Raw genomic sequence first — 16,329 nt, forward strand, 5'->3', positions numbered from 1 at the left:
ATATAATGGGGTCGGTTAATACGAGTAAACATTCGATCAAAACCGAATTGAAATTTCTAAAATTGAATTCATCGATTTTTCTTGACAAACCGAACCGACGTAATTTTATTACGAAAACCGAATAAATCAAACCAAAAAATCGGTTATTTCGGTCGATAATCGAATTAACCGAACTTTGGAATTTTTTTAAAAAATCAAGTTTAATTATAAAAATGTAATTTAAAAAGTGAAATAAAAAAATTAAATGTTATTTACTAAACAAAATATATTTTTAAGTATGTTTATATTGTCCAATAAAATTTTATTAGAAATTAATAATGTTTATATTCTTATAAAATTTAGTAGAAAATTTGATAATATTAAATTTTTTCTAATAAAAGTTTGGTTTGTTCGGTTAACCAAATTTTTATATTAAAAACTGAAACCGAACCAAACCAACCAATATTTTTTAAAATTAAAACTGAACTTCTGAATAAACCGAACTAATTTTCAAATTAATTTAGTTCGATCGGCTATTTTGGTTGATATCGATATTTTGTTCATCCATAAACTGTAATTGATACTTGCATCTTACTTGTAGATGTGTACTCATTTGGTTAATTTAAAAGTAACATGATAGCTTTTTTCATTAATTGAGTTACTTAATTGGAAAAATCCAAGCATCTAAAAAAATTCAATAAAGAATTATATTCGAAATCTCATAATTATTCAATTTTTCAACATAATAATTCTAAAATATTTCAACAAAATGATTAATTTTCTTCAAAATTCGCGACAAAATATTTTTAAGATAAAAATCAAAGCTTAAAAATTCATATACATCATAAGTAAATATTGTCGTAACTCAAATAATAACAACTAAATATTCGACATAATTTTAGAGATGTCGAATTTTACCTCAAAGTTTATAAAAAAAATAGATGGAGCTAAACCCACCCGAACCAAATGTGGTTCCGCCTCCGCCCATATGTATACATGACTTGCGTCATATTGCATAAACACATGCATATACAATTGTTTTTTAACTTTATTTTTTAGTTTAATAAAACATATGTAATTAGTTCGTGAAGTGGGTATGAGTAGCTTTGTAATTTGGTGTGGAACATGACAATATCGACATCCATATGTTATAGAATAGTGACAACACGATCATAATTTTCAAAATTGTACTAGATCGTACGATAATTTAATAATTGAGCATAACAATACGATACATATCAAAACTTGAAAAGAACCAATTAACAAGTGCTCACAGAAAATAACCAAATTTTAGTTTTTAAGATGATGTCTGAATTGGTGGAGTAAGTGAATATTTGACGAATTATCATGGCATGTTCGATTTCTCCTACCAGTATTTTTTCAAGCGAGCATATCACACATTATTTGCTCAGTAAGATTTACTTGACTATATTAGTTTGCAAGTTAATGCATTAACCCAAAGTTTATCCAGCACGTATCGAAATACAGCGGTTGCAGGTTGTCACATCATAAAAATAATATTTTTTTTTAAAAAAAAAAAAGACTAACTTTTATCTATGTTTTCACATTTTTTTAGCAGCTGTCATATTATTTGCTTCCCCCTCGTTTCAGTTCAAACACATTCAAGTCCCTCTTCATTAATTCTTGTTACACGCGTCTCTCATGCACACATGTTGTGTATTTTTCGCTCGCAAGCGCACGGTTGTCAAGTTTTAATATATGTGAGTAAAATATCGTTCTCATGAGGAGTGTGTGTAAAAATATATCAGTACTTGTAATTAAAATAGTCATGACTTTATTTAGAAAAATCAATAAAAAGTTTGGTTTACTGCAAATGAATTAATTGTAAATAAACATTAATCTAATCACCGAATCGAGAAAATATCTAGATAAGTGATTTCACTAAATTTTCACGATAATTATTCCCGGTTGAATTTATATTCATGAATTTCAATTATTTAATGGCCAAGAACACTTAATTATTTTATTCCATATTTCCCAATTGACGAATAAATTGTATCATTCAAACTTCGATCCAAACATTCTTAATAAGAATCTAAATTTAAATGATAAATGCAAACTATGTTCTCACCTAGGCTTCGCTAAAGTTATATGTTTTTCGAACGATATAAACATTCAATGATGTGTTTCTAATTATCTATAATCCTAGTAACTCTCCCGAGTTGTATAATTAATCAGACAATAACAATTTATGGCCAGTAAACTGAAGTCGAATAAAAACAAAGAAACACAGTTAAACCAAAAGAAATTCAATCATATAAAAAACCGCATCAAATTATCGTATCAACAAAGATACGTGATCCTCTAAAATGAAAACTTAGTTCACAACGAAATCTAAACAAAAACAAGATATGTTCGAAGGTTAGACATCGCAACACAAGAAAATAAAAGTGAAAGAATCAGATAACAAATCAAAAGTGATGTCTCTGTCCTCAGATTTGTTGTTCTTCGTCTTCGTGATCGATCTTTGCACTCCATACCATCTCCAAGTGTGTGATCTTGTTCTCTCCTTGCGTTTCTTCTCCAAAACGGCCGCGTCTCTTTGTGAAACTCTTTTCTTCTTTTATCATTTATGCGACGCCATTTTCTTAATAGTTCAACATCCAAAAATGCCCCTAATTGTCCTTACTTAACTAATAGTCGTTTACCTCCTGCACGACACAAAAACAACGAATATCAAATATAATTATGTCTGAAACTAACATAATTTAAATGGATTCTAGTATAAATGAAGTGCAATTCGTGTACTTATCAACACACATTCCTTAAGTAGTTGTCACGATGTATATTCCAGATTGAAGAGGAAATAATCTTATAATTTTGCCATACTATTGAAACTACACGAGAGAGCAGAGATGAGAATATTTGAATTCTTGGTTTTTTTTGTCGTGCATGCATTAACCCCTCATCTTTATTCACCTTAACTTTTTCAACCTGTGTTCGGAAAATATTTTGAGATTTATTTATATATTTTTATGATAAATCTATTGGGATTTTATACAACCACATACAGACACCAATATATAATTAAATTTTTAAAAAATTATAGAATTAATAGCTACGATAGTATGTATTTTCCTTAAATATATAGCAAAGACTGTTGAGATATACATATGCGTAATATTATGAATAATTTGTCGATATATTTTAGTTAATTTATCAAGAATTAATATTGGGTGATGTAATGATATTAATGCGGTATATCGTTGACATTCTCAACTATATTTGAATGTCTGAACTATCTTGAGTAGTTAGCGAGTTACTCAAATAAAATATATATATTTTTTATTTTATTTATAGACATTATAGATATTTAACTTTTCGAGTAGTCGTCAATCAATCAAATTTTCATAATCATCTATGCAATTAATTAAATCTTGCAAACATGTCATTTAACCCCATTTTTCACACATCAGCTCTTCTACTTAAACAGGTATTAATCAAATTTCTCTGAACATGCATATATAATTCCACTACACTTTTGAACACTGTTAACCACGTAATAATTTTCTCGATACATTATAGACAACTCAATCTTGTCTTCTTCTCTTCTTGTTGTTGTTTTTTTTTGTGTGCCAAGAATTGGACGACGTTATTCGCATCAACTTACAATTGCATTATCATGATGAAATCAAGGGCTAAACTGAAAATGAAATAGAAGGGATATGGATATCAATGTCTTATTTATTTATTTATTAATTAATTTTTAGTTTGAGGAGGAGTTTATTATAAAATTAATTGAGATTTAAAATTTAGATATCTTCTCAAACTTGATACTCTGATGTCAGATGAATTAATATAAGTAATCGATTTCCTTATTTATTATTCTTAAATATAATAAAAAAGTTCATACCGTGATAGATGAAAGATCAAACAATTGTCTCGCAATCAAGATAACGCCTTAACCTAATTAAACTACGATATGCTAGCATAACGAGGTGACATCTTTTCTTCTCTATTTGGTTCAATCACTGGTGAATTTCTTTTTTTTTTTTTTTTTTTTTTTTGGGGAGGGCCAGACCAGGTTTTCCCATATAAGGTGATTGGGATGTGAAGAAAATTAATTTTTATAAATTTAATCCAATAAATATTGTTTTCACTGAAATTTACAAGTTAAAAATCTTAAAGAAAAAATATTTTAATTTACCTGGGCCAATTTGGTGGTTATTTAAAAAAATTATTGGTTTTTCGCTAAAAAAAATCAATTTTTTTGTTTATGCTTAACCCTAAGTTTTGATTAGGGTTAATTTAATCAAACTATAAAATTTTCAAATTAAATTTTATTTTGAACATTCTTACCTTTAGTATTTTTATCTAATTCAAATTATCATTTCCATACATTTACACCATCAAACATATTTTCTGCAAACATTTCGACAAAGATAATATTATATTATTACATTAAAAATCTAAGTAATAAAATCACTCATTTACCAACACAATTAACTTGAAAAAGATTTGAGTTATTTACTTTTTTATTAATCACTAACCAATTTTGATTTTTTCTCACTAATTTTCACAATTTATAAATTTAATTAACCTCTAAAAATATAATATTTGCGATCACTACCCGAAAAATACGGACCCTAAAGCGTATGCACAAACCGTTGGATTGACAACGACTTCAGCTGAAACCACAGGAACCGCAGGGAAAGTACAGAAGATAAGTGTCGGTCACAAAATCAATCATTTCTCCAAATTTTTTCCACCACTTTTCTATCTTCTGTTCCAATCTCCCTCTTTTCATTTTGCCATATTTTTTACTGTAGAAATAGAAATCGTGCGGAGTGACAGACTCTCAGCTCGGAACAGCGATGGCTTCCTCCTCAGATCGTGAAACCGCAGTCTACACTGCTAAGCTCGCCGAGCAAGCCGAACGCTACGATGGTAAACCCTTGATTTCATTTATGGGTGTCTCTGTACAGATGCAACTGAGAGGTTATGGATCTAAAGTCCAATTTCTCTTTTTGTATTGTGGGTTTAGGTGGATTCGGAGAGCTTTAATTTCTTTCAGTTATCGCTGATATATTTATTAAGTTGCTTACTTGTTTGAGCTCAGAAGCTATGGTGTCCGCTGCAATTTTGTGAGGCATTGATTGGAAAGTTATTTCCTGTGTAGATTTCACCAAGTGTGGGTGTTGATTAATTTTGTTATGGCTCCTTTTATTCAGTATAGAAGTCGATTTCTCGTGAGATGGAAATAGCAGACTATAAGAAAATCGAAGTTTTTTAGATTAGATCTTATCAATTGTTGTTAGTTATGGTATGCTATTGAGATGGAGTGAAAAGATATAAACTTGACTGTTGGTTCGGTTCGATGTTGGCTGGATTTTGGCAGAGATGGTGGAAGCAATGAAAAAAGTGGCTAAAATGGATGTGGAATTGACAGTTGAGGAGAGGAACTTGTTATCAGTTGGCTACAAGAACGTGATTGGATCTCGAAGAGCTTCGTGGAGAATCTTGTCATCAATTGAGCAGAAAGAAGAGTCGAGAGGCAATGACCAGAATGCTAAACGGATCAAGGAGTACAGACAGAAGGTTGAAACTGAGCTCATTAACATTTGTAAAGACATTTTGGCTGTCATTGACGAACATCTCATTCCCTCATGCACTGCTGGCGAGTCCAGGGTGTTTTATTACAAGATGTGAGTCACAGTGTATCATTTGGTTTGCCGTTGTGTTAATGTCATGCAGTTGAGAAGTTGGTTTTTTTTTTCTTTGCAGGAAAGGTGACTACTATAGGTATCTTGCTGAGTTCAAGATTGGTAATGATAGGAAAGCAGTTGCAGATGAATCACTGAAAGCATATGAGGTATAATTTAGTTATAGTATTGGGCTGTAATAAATTTTTTGACTTCCCTAACTACCACAGTACCACTCATACTCAGATATTGATCATATTCTCATCCCAGTCAAGTCCTGAAGGTTCACAGAGCTACTGCTTCGGCACTGTTGTAATTTTGTGTGTTTATTAATCTGTACGGGCACTGTCGGTGGTGGTGTGCGTGCTCACTGTTCTTTTGTTAGAGAAGTTATTGGAGCTTGAATAGAAAAATGCTGAGCTAAATAACCAAAATTCAAACGATAATGGGAATCTGTACAAGAAGTCTTTCGGCCGGTTACTTTGGTTATTCCCTGTGCTGCCAAACATGTTTGCTTCTCACTTTTGCAGTTAGGTTAATCGGTCATTTGAATTCAGAGGACCAAGTTCAGTTGGCGAATAAGGGAAGTGAAAAAAAACTCATTCTGAGCAATACAAAATGGATAGATGATTAGGTGTGTATATTGTCTCGTGGTCCAATATTATCTCATGATGCAATTAATAGGGTGCACACTCTTCTCCTGCATTAAAAAGTGTTCACTTTCAGTCTTAATTTCCATGTTATTCTCCTATAAATTTGTTGCTGAAGCTTTTTTGTCTCTCTGAATGGAGCCTCTAAATTGTTTGTAGTGAGTTTAGAATGATCGTCCTCTTTTTGGCGATGTAAGTTTCAAGAATGAAGAGTTCGACTTGAAGTATTTAGCGAGTATCATGGACTTTTGAAGCCATTTTTGAACTTTGAATATTGGCATGATGCAGTCGCTGTCAACCTAATTATCCATCACCAGTTGTATGTTTATTTACATTTTGAGACTTGCTTGCAGGCAGCTACCACCACTGCTGAGGCAGAGTTACCACCTACTCATCCAATTCGCTTGGGTTTGGCATTGAATTTTTCGGTCTTCTACTATGAGATTATGAATTCACCTGAAAGGTGCTGTCTTTTTAGTAATTTAGTTCTCATAAGTATCAGTATGATATGGTTTGTCACTATCAAATCATTCACTTGTTTCCCAGGGCATGCCATCTTGCAAAGCAAGCCTTTGATGAAGCAATCTCTGAGCTTGATACCTTGAATGAAGAGTCATACAAAGATAGCACCTTGATTATGCAGCTTCTTAGGGATAATCTCACCCTGTGGACCTCCGACATATCAGAGGAAGCAGGTGATGTAATTATTATGACCAACTTACACAGCTCAGAGTTTGCAGTTTTTTTATTTTTTTAATATTATATTTCTTTTTGTGTGAATTTCTTCTTTTGTGTCTATGTGTTTGCGCTCGTTTAAATTTCAGTGGGATGAAAAGCCATTAATCAGAACCAGGTAAGGCATATTGATCTATGATATGTAATTTTCGTGAGTAAATTCAGTTCATTACATGATTGAGATGCACGAAAATGTACTCGTGTTGGCGATCACACTGGCCAATGGGATTTGGGAAAGTGGCGTCAGTTTGGGAATACAAATGAAGCCATGTAATTTCCGTGTTCTTTGGTGTTTCGATACCAGCAGTTGTTATGTTGGCATAATTTAGTATAAAATAATTTTCGTCACTTGAAACAAGAGGGGTCTCAGTGCCAATAGTTTTGTTAAAGATGTCTGACACGTAGACATTTAGAATTGCTTCGCACCTCCTCACAGCTCCAGCTATAAAATAGATTCAAAAATCTTGGACTCCTCCTCCGCTTTTAGGTTAGTAAAAGGGTAGGAGATACATGTTCGAGAACTGAACTCTCCTACTCCCTCTTTGGACAAATGATTCACTATTTTTTGGTCAATCTTTAGAAGTCTCAACGAAGGAACTATCACCTTTTCATGAAGGAACTTGTGGATTCTATGTACTTGTAGTTCATTGTAGCTTCCTAAGGAAGAACTTTTTCTTGTTGTATCTAAAATCGCTTTCTTGTTTACAGAAGAAGGGCAAAAATATGATGCTTCCACCAAAACCGGAGAGGTGGTTACCATCTTCTATAGTTTGTTCGTGGTTGTTTTTCACGGTTTAGCATATGCTTGAATATTTTTATTTCTTGTTTCATTGCAGTGAAACTAATGGATGACTAGGGCCTTCGACGTCTGGAGGACTCGAAGAACAGCTGATATGCTTTGGGAATGTTCGCTTTAATTATTAATAGTTACTTGTTTTTATGCGTGTGATCTTTGCATGGATTGGTCAATCTTCGAGATTGTTCTGTCGTCTGTCATTCTGAATGGAACTATGCCGATTTGATTTGGCCTAATAGGTGGTTTATTTTTAGTGACTACCTTAGCCTACATAAGAAATTTGTGTGCGTCTGTGTGTTTGGAAATCTGGTCTACTTTTGTCCTCATTTATTGAACTTGACTGTGTTATAAATCCATCATTATTCACCAAAATAATAACTGGTTTTTCAGATTAAATGTTCGAACAATCCTGCCTGTATAAACAGGAGGAGAAATTTCATTTTGGTCCTTTCCCGTTTGAATTCAGTTTCTTTTATTTTTTTTTTTCGACTCTTGTACATTATATCACTAAGGCCATAACGCTTTAAAATCTGATAAAGTAGATTTTTATTTCTTTTTGACTGTATAAATAAATGTAGGATCAATTTCATTTTCCTGCCTTTTAACTATAATAATCAACGGCCGACGCCCAAAAAATCTCTCGAGCTATTGATTAATTGAAGTGGTGAAAATAGAAATACTAATGCAGATCAATACACGACAACCTGAAGATGAAAATTGTAGTTCAAACGTTGGATTCTTCCAACAGCGTTTGATTTCTAAGCAAGACTGTACATTTAGAGATGAAAAAGAAACACGTTTTCCCGACCATTTGATAAAAATAAGATTTTTTTTATGGGATTATATGTGGGGTAAGAAATTTAAACGCCATTTTTTGGAACAATATTCTGAACGTTAAAACAAGAAGCATGCAATGATAGTTACAAGTTGTATGTAAGATAATTATGCAGTACTTCCTACTTCACACTATACCGAGTCCCAGAACATGATAACTAAGCAAACAGAAGCTTAAAAATAAGCAACATTTCTAAACTCACTAAACCTGTACGTATATGCAGAGCTAACTGGAATAAACAAGCACTTTCGAGATTGATCGCTGGCCAAACAAATGTTTTCTGAGATTGATAGCCATTAGCCAGCCAAGTGTTTGCTGTTGCATTTACAAGTAACTGTCTGCTGCATCGAAAAAGAAACAGCGTCCAGAATTAGTTGTTAAACCAATATAGATAATGGAGAGAATGTTCCGGTTGTGTTGTCTACTCATATCGTCACTCTCTACCTCGTTCATTACTATGAAACCGTCAACAAATATGAGATGACAAAACATTGTCAAAAGGCATGACTAACTAAAGAATGCTTATGCCTAGAAAAACATAATTCGATTGATCACATTAATGATCCAAATCATCAACAAAAGTATCGTTCGAGTAAGGACCTTTTATTGCCACCACAACTAATAAAAAAAACTTGGAACTTTAAAATGCATAAGAATGAACAATAAGAGGAGTCCTAAAGAAAAGATACCTACAGCGGAGTTGGGTGAGAAGAACAGGGGATATTAATATCAAATTTCACATCTAAAATTCTCGATGGATTGAAGTTTTGAACCTCAAAAAAAAAAATGCTTAACCCATCAATCTCTTCTAAATCATGTGTGCCACCCCAACTTAGTAGTAACAGAAAAAGCACCAATTCATATTTCATCAGTGGGCATGGTATGTATCAAATTTTAACACTCCTCAATCTAAACATTTTACATTAGGAACTGACATTGTTGACAAGAAACGAATTCATCAACGGGCATGGTATGTATCCTTCCGATCAATCATTTGAAACTATATGATTAGAAACCGAAAAAGGATTAGCAAATCCGTGTGTGATTTTGAATACATGAAACATAAACTTGAGCTTTAGAAAATCGGTTGGTGCTACAAAATGCAAGGTTAAATGGAGGTTCTTTAAGACTTACTACGTGAATCGTTGCTCTTAACTCGCTTAAGCTTCTCGAGCTGGACCACGAAGACCTTCATTCTCTGGATCTCTAAATCCTTGGCAAATTGCATTCTTTGCTTCTCCAACTCCAACATTTGCCTCTGCTTGGCCTCTTCCACCTTCTCATATATAGTTCCTAACCTCCCTATTGCGTCCGCTAACTTCCGGTACCCCTCCATCGCCGTTATCCCCTTCCTTTTGATCCCCACTGCTGGCAGCCGACCACCCCAATTATCAGAATCCTCATCATCTCCTTCTTCATCCTCTTTAGCCTTCATTGCTGCCGCGGCTGCTGCCATTAGTGAGAAATTCCTCTCAGTCAAGCTCGGCGGTCCGGAGCGCTTCGTCCTGGGACCTACCGGCACAGACCACGGGACCTTCAAAATCTGACTCGGTTCCGGACCTTTTATAATGTGGGGGATCATGTCCGGTGAGCTTTCACGGTAATGGGTCAAGGTAGACGGTAACCGCGGTGGAGATGGAGAGACCTCCGGCGAATGGGAAACTCTCCGGCGGAGGTTTCTTCTATGACCATTAGAGTTGGTGTTGCTAATCTTGACGAAGGTGTCGCCGATCAGCGAGTCAAGGCTGTCGAAGTGGGGCCACGTTGAGGAGTATCGCCCGTTGGATTGGACAACCTTGGACTTCTCGATCTTGTACTTCTTCTTGATGGTGTCTACGCGGTTCTTACACTGGACGTCGGTGCGGCGGAGCTTGAAGGACGCGCCGTGGACGCTGTTGACGGCGTCGGCGACTTCCTGCCAGTGCTTCTGGCGGAGGTTTCCTCGGTTGAGCACCAGGTAACGGGACCCCCAGGCTTCAACGAGCGTCCGGCTTGCATCCTCCGACCAACAGTCTTCTCGGGTGGGAAAAACAGAGGTTCGTGTAGCCGGCTGTGGAAGTTCCGGTTTTGCAGGTGAGGAAGGGGAAGAATGGACGTTTTTGTCGTCGTCGGAGATTGGGGAAGTGGCGGCAGAGAGAGGAGGAGAAGGGGTACGCGAAGGTGACATGTCGGCGGCTGGAGGCGACTCTCGGAGTTAAATTTTTTAGCCTTAGAGAATGAGAAAATCAGCTGGCGGCCAGCACCGGTAACGAGTAGCCCAGGCCAAAATATTAAGGTGGGCCTTTCAATTTTTGCCATTCTTCCTAATATATTTTAATTCAATTAATTAATATGTATATAGTCCATATCATAAAAATTTAAATATGATTTCATTCATTCAAAATTTTTTTTTAAATATTATATTATTAATTTTGGAAAAAGTTTTTTTAAAAGCAATTTTAAATTGTTTTTGTTCCAATTCCATTTTATTTCATTGAAATCAATCGTAATATTTATAGTGAGATCAATAACAATTTATTTTAAATGAATAAATTAAATAAGCAAGAGTAAATTTAAGCCTTTTGTACTCAACGGTTAATTTGAGTTTGACTTGCAAGCTTTTGCAATTTTATCAAAATTATAGTTATTTCTAATGATGTTACTCAAATATTTTAAATCGTACAGCAGTTCAAGCATCATATTTTGATTGTTTTAACGAGTAAAGACAATTACAGCACACAAAAATTTAATCTGCCTAACCTGCAACTGAAGATGAGCTGGGTCGGACCCTTTTGAAAATTTTAGTACATATATATTGATTGTTCAACTCACACTCAACTTACATATCAAATATAATATAATTAATTACACGACATTTTTTATTATTCTTATTACACATTCTTGTCTTTCAGTAATCCAATATGCAAAATTCTTCATTGTGCGATTTTATTTTCTTCACAACCAAGTTGAGCTTCGCTTTCAACTGAAGACTACAAGTCTTAGTTCATTTGAACCTTGTTTCATGCACGACTTATAAATTTTACTAAACATTATTCTAAAACCAATGAATTGAATTATTTCAATTAAAATCATATAAAAATCAATTGGTTCAAGAATTAATTCATCCATCCATGAAATCGAAATCAAGCTGACGAATTTTTTTGTATACAAATGAACCAATGCTTCTTCTAATTTAGTGCCGAAACATCATCCTTAGAGCCAACATCGATGTTCTGCCGCTCATCGGGCCAGATTGTCACCGGTCTCTATATATTCGTGTAATAAAAATGCTCGAGTTTGTATGATGATCCCTGCGTTTCTTCAACCACCGGGTCCAAATTTTATTTTTAGTACAAACACAACATTCATACAGTTCTTGATCACCAGCTGCGATATTATCGTTCTTGCGGATGCTGAGCGCGGTGAATTCGACACTGATGATGAACTTGGACAGCAAGTTGGATTTTCCAACACCGGAATCCCCGATCAGTACAATTTTGAACAAGCAGTCGTATTGATCGTCTGCTTGGTATGCGCCAATAAATGCAGTCTCTGCTTCACCCGATTTAGTAAGAGGGACCGGACCGACAACCTCCCAAATACCATAGATTTCTTTTTTCAATTTTAATCATTCTTTTTTTTTTGGAAATTTTTTGAGATTTATTATTCTTTATTTATTTTTCTTCTCGATGAGAGTTTTTTAAAAACTAAAATAAGAAAATATCGTTAATTAATTTAGTTATTTTGAAACAAAATAAAAAATTCATATGTTTTTTAAAAGGCCATGCAGAGAGAGAAGAAGAGAATAATTTGATCTGTGGAAGGAGTCATAGATATATTTATGTGAATTTCAATACTATTGAATATTATATATTCAAGCAAGGCAAGAAATTTAAAATCGAATCCATTTGATCCTCTCAAATCCATCAAAGCACAACCTCATATATAAAATAGTAGTCGGTCGTCACTTCTGATTACAGAACATACATATGGTACAACACATTCTTATATGCTAACATGAGAGAAAATTGTGGTCAATCACCAAGTGTGTAATCCAAAATTGGAAAACATAAAGAGATCAGAATAGGCTTACTAAACTGTCGTACATTCAAACATTGCTATTTAGGTCTTTTACTCATTGCCTTGCGCTTGTTGACGTCTAGGTATTTCTTCCTTAACCGGATAGCACTAGGAGTAACCTGAATAGCAAAGAACGTGATTCCAATGAATTCATCTCAGTTTACCCTTTTGCAAAAAGCTACAACATGAGCAAATAGCATAAATATGCCATCAGTTTAGAATATAGACTGCAGATGTTGATCATCATCGTGTGAAATTACACTATCAGCAGTAAGCTCCCCGTTATTCGAATTTTGGTTATTATGTTCAAAATCATTGTGGCTAAAGGGGTGGTAAAAATCCATCATAGAATCCCCGTTTATGTGAATATGTAGTTCATAGTAATGTTATTATCGATGTCATCGAAGTTACTATTCTCGTTGTCGTTGTTATTGCTCACGACGACCTTATTAATATTCCACCCCGTTTGTCCTTGTGTTAGTTTGTAAACTAGACTCCCTTGAGTAATCGGGACTTAGCGAAATTGGTTTTTGTATAGCCTAAGCTCTTCGCATACTCTCCGGTAGTCACCGTACGGGCCGCGCGAGCACGGGATTTTTTTTCCACCGCGCGCTAATTTCTGATCTTTCTCCTTGAGATTCCTCATGATTTTCGTCACATTGCTCACGCCAAACACCTTGTGAATGGCTTGGAATTCGACAGTTTTAGTCGCCGGAAAAAATGGCACCAGTATGCACATAATTATCAGTGCATTTCTGTCTCTGATGCTTGCACGATGAGCATGCAGATGTAGTATTTGTTGTTCTTTGCATAATTATAACTATATAAAATTGATCCAAAAAATGTAAATTTTTTGTAATTTAATAAGGTTTCATATATAGGAGAAAGATTGATGTAATAATTATGAATCTAAATAAATAAAATGAACCACATTTAAATACTTAATTTGTTCGTGTGAAAAGAATGAAAAGAGTGCCAAAATCGATAAGGCATAACAAGTAGAAGACTGGTAGTGCTCTAAAAATTGTTGAATAGAGAGCATGAAAAGATGGTCATTCATTAAAGCTAAACTTCTTTTTTCTGAGTTGTAGGTGACACAAATGAAGAGCAACCAATCATAAAATTTTTCTACTTTCAAGAGATTTTAAGATACAATTTATTATATATGTCAAAATATAAATATTTTGGCATGCAAGTCATCCGATACTGGTTTAAAAATAGGATTCAATTAGAGGTATGAAACTATGCAGAATATTTTTTTAAGAAAAGAACTAAATAATAGTAAATAAATTTTTAAGAAAAATTTATACAGTGAAATCATTTTAAATGTCCATGCAGGACATACTGTTTTTAATCATATAACGTTAAAATGGCTTTGTTACAATAATCACTGTCTAGGTTTTGGGATGATGACAAAAACTTAGAAGTGCGTAAGGTTCATATTTAGTCTTTTTAGATCGGGCTATGCTCTGGTATTGATCAAGGCTTTAGCATTGAGGGTATCCGTTGATTAATGTTTTCTGGAAGTTTCCTTTGAATGTAATGTAGAAATGACCTAGATGACGACCCTTCGAGGTTATCTTTCTGTCATGGCTGAGGACTAAATTGTTTCTGCTGAATCAATGTCGAGATCACCGGCCTTTAAAAGGATCAAGGATCGTGGTAAAGGTTACTGATTTAGAGTCTAATTTCGGCAAAAAGGATAATCTAAGGCAGCTAACCTGCGATACCTTTTGGCTTTTTGAAATGCGAAACAACCATCGATTCATGCATGGATGAAAATTTCTCTTACTGATTGTATAGGCTAATCTTTTTACGGCTTAAGATTAGAGTGCAAGTGGCCGTGGTCTAAGTATCCTAGTTGTCCTGTCATATGGTTCCAATTAAGTGGTTTTGACCTGGCATTGAGAGCATATTCTTATGTTGCTTCAGTGGTTTCGACTTGTGTAGTTTAAAGATTATTTGGTAGATTCTTTCTGGCACAAAAGAAGAGTGTGTGTAAGCACTTTTGAGACTTCCAAACCACATAATTTTTTGTTGCATTATGCCTACTCTACTAATGTCTACTCTTATCGTGGCACTATTTCACCGCTTATTCTTTCTGTCTATAATGTGCGAGGGTTGGAACTCTTTAGCATAAATTTTAACTTGATTAATACCAAATGTTTATGCTTGGACAAATTAACAAAAGAAGAAAAGGGTGCACAGAATATTCACATGCATGCATAGATTTTTAAAATCGTGGAAGGTGCTTTATGAACCTCGACATCATACTATTTATTTTTTCGCAAGCTGCATGATTTTGATTTGTATGCCCTTGAGAAAGTTATCTCCTGATTAACTCTTTTGGCCTTTCATTTTCGAAATGTAGGAACTTCCGCATGTCCAGCTGGTAAATTCTACTGCAGACATGCAGGAACTACTCCAAGATTCTTATTGTCATCTCGTGTGAATTATGATACTTGTGGTGAGTGGTAGTTTGAGTTTTTAACTTTTCTGTATATATACTTTTTTGCCTTGGCTTGCAAGTGTTGGTTAATTTATCTTGGGTGAGGTGTTATTACAAGAGCGTACATAAGCTATTAGATGCATAACACTTCTTGCAATTTCTGGCAACTCGGTCATGAATAACTTTGATGGATTTTCTGCTTTATCTCAATCTAGTCAAGGATTTTTCAGTCGATATTCTTTATGCTTTTGGATGACATCAGACTTGGTGCGATGTATCTTTTACATGAACTACCAAGTAGTACTTTCTTGTATTGCACAATCCCCAGCACCAATTTCCATGCCAAAGCGTTCCTCTTTGTTCGGGAGTGTCACATTTGTATGTCACCATACATAGCAATACGATAGAAAGGAACTTAGCCATGGTGACGTCATTTTTGTAGCGATCTGATAAAATCGTTAAGCAGAATTTGTGTGTCTTGTGAATATTGAGTTTATTTCATTAATTTGAAATGTTACGAAAGAAAACTAACATACACGTCTACTAAAAATCACCAACCCCAAAAACTGATTCGCTATTTTTCTCTTATTTCCAATATTGATACTTCTAATGATATCATTATTTCTTAAATTTTTATCAATTTAAACAGCAAGTGTAATCAATCTTAAAATAATACTAATTTTCTGGTAAACAAACTTAATTAATTTTTTTTAAACAATTTTTTGCATGAAACAAAACACTTGAAATTTTATATATAAAAAAAATCATTAAATGTGGAATAAGATGTACATATATTAGTTTAACTGAAAAATTGGAGTTGGAAGTGCAACACCTCAAGCCACAATTATTAGGGGAAGCTGGACAGTGATACACATGCACACTGCAAGTAACGTGATCATTGATATCTTTTTACATGAAGTTATGGTTTGCAATGCACTAAAGTTTGTTCCCACGGGAGGGCATGCCATGTGATCCCATCGTCCAATATTATAATCACTGTTTTCAGGATCTGGAAACTGATTCTGATCCGAAACATCTTAAAAAATCGTTTTAGCGTCGATCAAAAATCGGTTGAACTGGCTGTAAATTTTTTTATTTTGTTATTTTATTTTTTGGAAAATTAATTCTTTAAATCTTAAATTTATTATTTTATTTTATATATA

The 16,329-nt window shown here is 34.1% G+C and overlaps 2 protein-coding genes across 4 annotated transcripts; one reads left to right on the forward strand and one right to left on the reverse strand.

The window, feature by feature from the left end:
• The first annotated feature begins 4,642 nt into the window (after nt 1-4,642).
• On the forward strand, nt 4,643-8,149 carry LOC140964503 (14-3-3 protein 9-like). 2 transcript variants are annotated; one of them, XR_012172893.1, is made up of 8 exons: nt 4,643-4,887; nt 5,339-5,645; nt 5,725-5,812; nt 6,646-6,755; nt 6,839-6,987; nt 7,117-7,145; nt 7,736-7,776; nt 7,864-8,149. XR_012172893.1 is itself a non-coding variant. In XM_073424345.1 (7 exons), exons 1-7 carry the CDS (start codon nt 4,815-4,817, stop codon nt 7,864-7,866), a joined length of 771 nt encoding a protein of 256 aa, XP_073280446.1. In that variant the 5' UTR covers nt 4,643-4,814; the 3' UTR covers nt 7,867-8,076. The 2 variants fall into 2 exon arrangements, 1 of the variants encoding a protein (XP_073280446.1); XM_073424345.1 differs by lacking the exon at nt 7,117-7,145 and having other exon boundaries at nt 7,864-8,076.
• Nucleotides 8,150-8,848: 699 nt separating this feature from the next.
• On the reverse strand, nt 8,849-10,946 carry LOC140963805 (uncharacterized). 2 transcript variants are annotated; one of them, XM_073423211.1, is made up of 2 exons: nt 9,793-10,946; nt 8,849-8,999 (listed from the first exon to the last, which is right to left on the reverse strand). In XM_073423211.1, the coding sequence occupies exons 1-2, from the start codon at nt 10,823-10,825 to the stop codon at nt 8,983-8,985; spliced, it is 1,050 nt and encodes a 349-aa protein (XP_073279312.1). In that variant the 5' UTR covers nt 10,826-10,946; the 3' UTR covers nt 8,849-8,982. The 2 variants fall into 2 exon arrangements, with proteins under 2 accessions (XP_073279312.1, XP_073279313.1); XM_073423212.1 differs by having other exon boundaries at nt 8,849-8,996; nt 9,793-10,945.
• Nucleotides 10,947-16,329: the final 5,383 nt, after the last annotated feature.

This window comes from Primulina huaijiensis, chromosome 18 (genome assembly GCF_012295235.1).
Source record: "Primulina huaijiensis isolate GDHJ02 chromosome 18, ASM1229523v2, whole genome shotgun sequence".
Taxonomy (NCBI): Eukaryota; Viridiplantae; Streptophyta; class Magnoliopsida; order Lamiales; family Gesneriaceae; genus Primulina; species Primulina huaijiensis.

What these genes read in the sequence shown, in the direction of transcription:
- LOC140963805 (XM_073423211.1), bottom strand. Translation starts at nt 10,825, where the DNA reads ATGTCACCTTCGCGTACCCCTTCTCCTCCTCTCTCTGCCGCCACTTCC.
- LOC140964503 (XM_073424345.1), top strand. Translation starts at nt 4,815, where the DNA reads ATGGCTTCCTCCTCAGATCGTGAAACCGCAGTCTACACTGCTAAGCTC. An exon ending in GCAAGCCGAACGCTACGATG is followed by an intron (nt 4,888 to 5,338) that starts GTAAACCCTTGA and finishes GGATTTTGGCAG; the next exon opens with AGATGGTGGAAGCAATGAAA. An exon ending in AATCACTGAAAGCATATGAG is followed by an intron (nt 5,813 to 6,645) that starts GTATAATTTAGT and finishes ACTTGCTTGCAG; the next exon opens with GCAGCTACCACCACTGCTGA.